This window comes from Chiloscyllium plagiosum, unplaced genomic scaffold (assembly GCF_004010195.1).
Source record: "Chiloscyllium plagiosum isolate BGI_BamShark_2017 unplaced genomic scaffold, ASM401019v2 scaf_14361, whole genome shotgun sequence".
Taxonomy (NCBI): Eukaryota; Metazoa; Chordata; class Chondrichthyes; order Orectolobiformes; family Hemiscylliidae; genus Chiloscyllium; species Chiloscyllium plagiosum.
The window spans coordinates 43,354-44,388 of record NW_025214578.1 but is presented as its reverse complement, the minus strand read 5'-3'; the positions used below and the strand labels follow the sequence as shown (position 1 = coordinate 44,388).

At 57.7% G+C, this 1,035-nt stretch overlaps 1 protein-coding gene across 1 annotated transcript in view; it reads left to right on the top strand.

The window, feature by feature from the left end:
* Positions 1-621, top strand: part of mrpl9 (mitochondrial ribosomal protein L9) — a gene marked incomplete at its 5' end in the record, with an annotated part of 2,665 nt that extends 2,044 nt beyond the window's left edge. Inside the window, one exon of the mRNA XM_043686504.1 lies at positions 205-621. Coding sequence (XP_043542439.1) covers positions 205-357 — 153 coding nt within the window. The remainder of the gene's footprint in view (positions 1-204) is intronic.
* Between the last annotated feature and the right edge of the window lie 414 nt (positions 622-1,035).

Below are 1,035 nucleotides of genomic sequence, written 5' to 3'. Positions count from 1 at the left end.
CCCCCATCAAACACTCCCAGGACAGGGACAGCACGGGGTTAGATACAGAGTAATCTGTTACCATGAGAGTAACGCTCCCCCTCTAAGATGTGGGGCTGATGGTGTGTCGCAGGGCTGCCTTGGGGTCGAGGGGGGCTGACTGATCTGTTGTGGTGTCTCCCCTCTCTCTCTCTCTCTCACTCTGTGTGTGTGCCCCATCCCCAGGTGAACGGCATCGAGACAGTCCGCCTCCCCATGTCGGTGGTTAACTTCGAGAGACCCAAGACCCGCCGATACAAGGAGTGGCTGCTGCAGCAGCAGAAGGCCCCGAGCGAGGGGGCTGAGGGGGGCCAGGGGGACGAAGCCCCTCCCCTCTGACCTCAGCCTGGGGCGAGATTCCGTCACTTCCTGCTGCTCAATGTCTGTCCGTCCTCCTGGCATCACTGCCAGGACTCGGGAGGGTGTGTTCGCGTCTGTGCGAGTGTGTGTGTGTGTGTGCGTGTGCGTACGTGAGTGTGTGTGTGTGTGTTAGAGCCTGTTCTAACCCCACCCCCGACACACACAGGCCTCCTACTGTGCATGTACCAGCTGTGTGTACTGGGATGGTGCCCATTCCCCCAGAATAAAGGCCTTGGACTGAGAGGTATGTGACTATCGAACTGTGTGTGCGTTCAGAACATCCAATTACAAAGCAGCATGAGCCCAGCCCACCTAGCACGGGGACAGGGCAGTGTGGGGCGTGGGGGTCAATCAATCACATGTACAGATACACTCGCTCACTCACCCACACACACAGAGTCACGCACACAAACAGTCTCGCACATGTGCGTGCACACAGACGCACATACACTCACATGCACGCACACAGACTCGCTCTGATCCACACACACGCACAGACTCACACACACTCTCTCACAGACACATGCAGACTCTCACTCTCACAGACACGCACACAGTCACTCCCTCTCACACACCCAGTCACAGACACGCAAGCTCTCCCACACACTCTCACACACATTCTCTCTCGCGCACACACGCACACTCGCTCACACACAT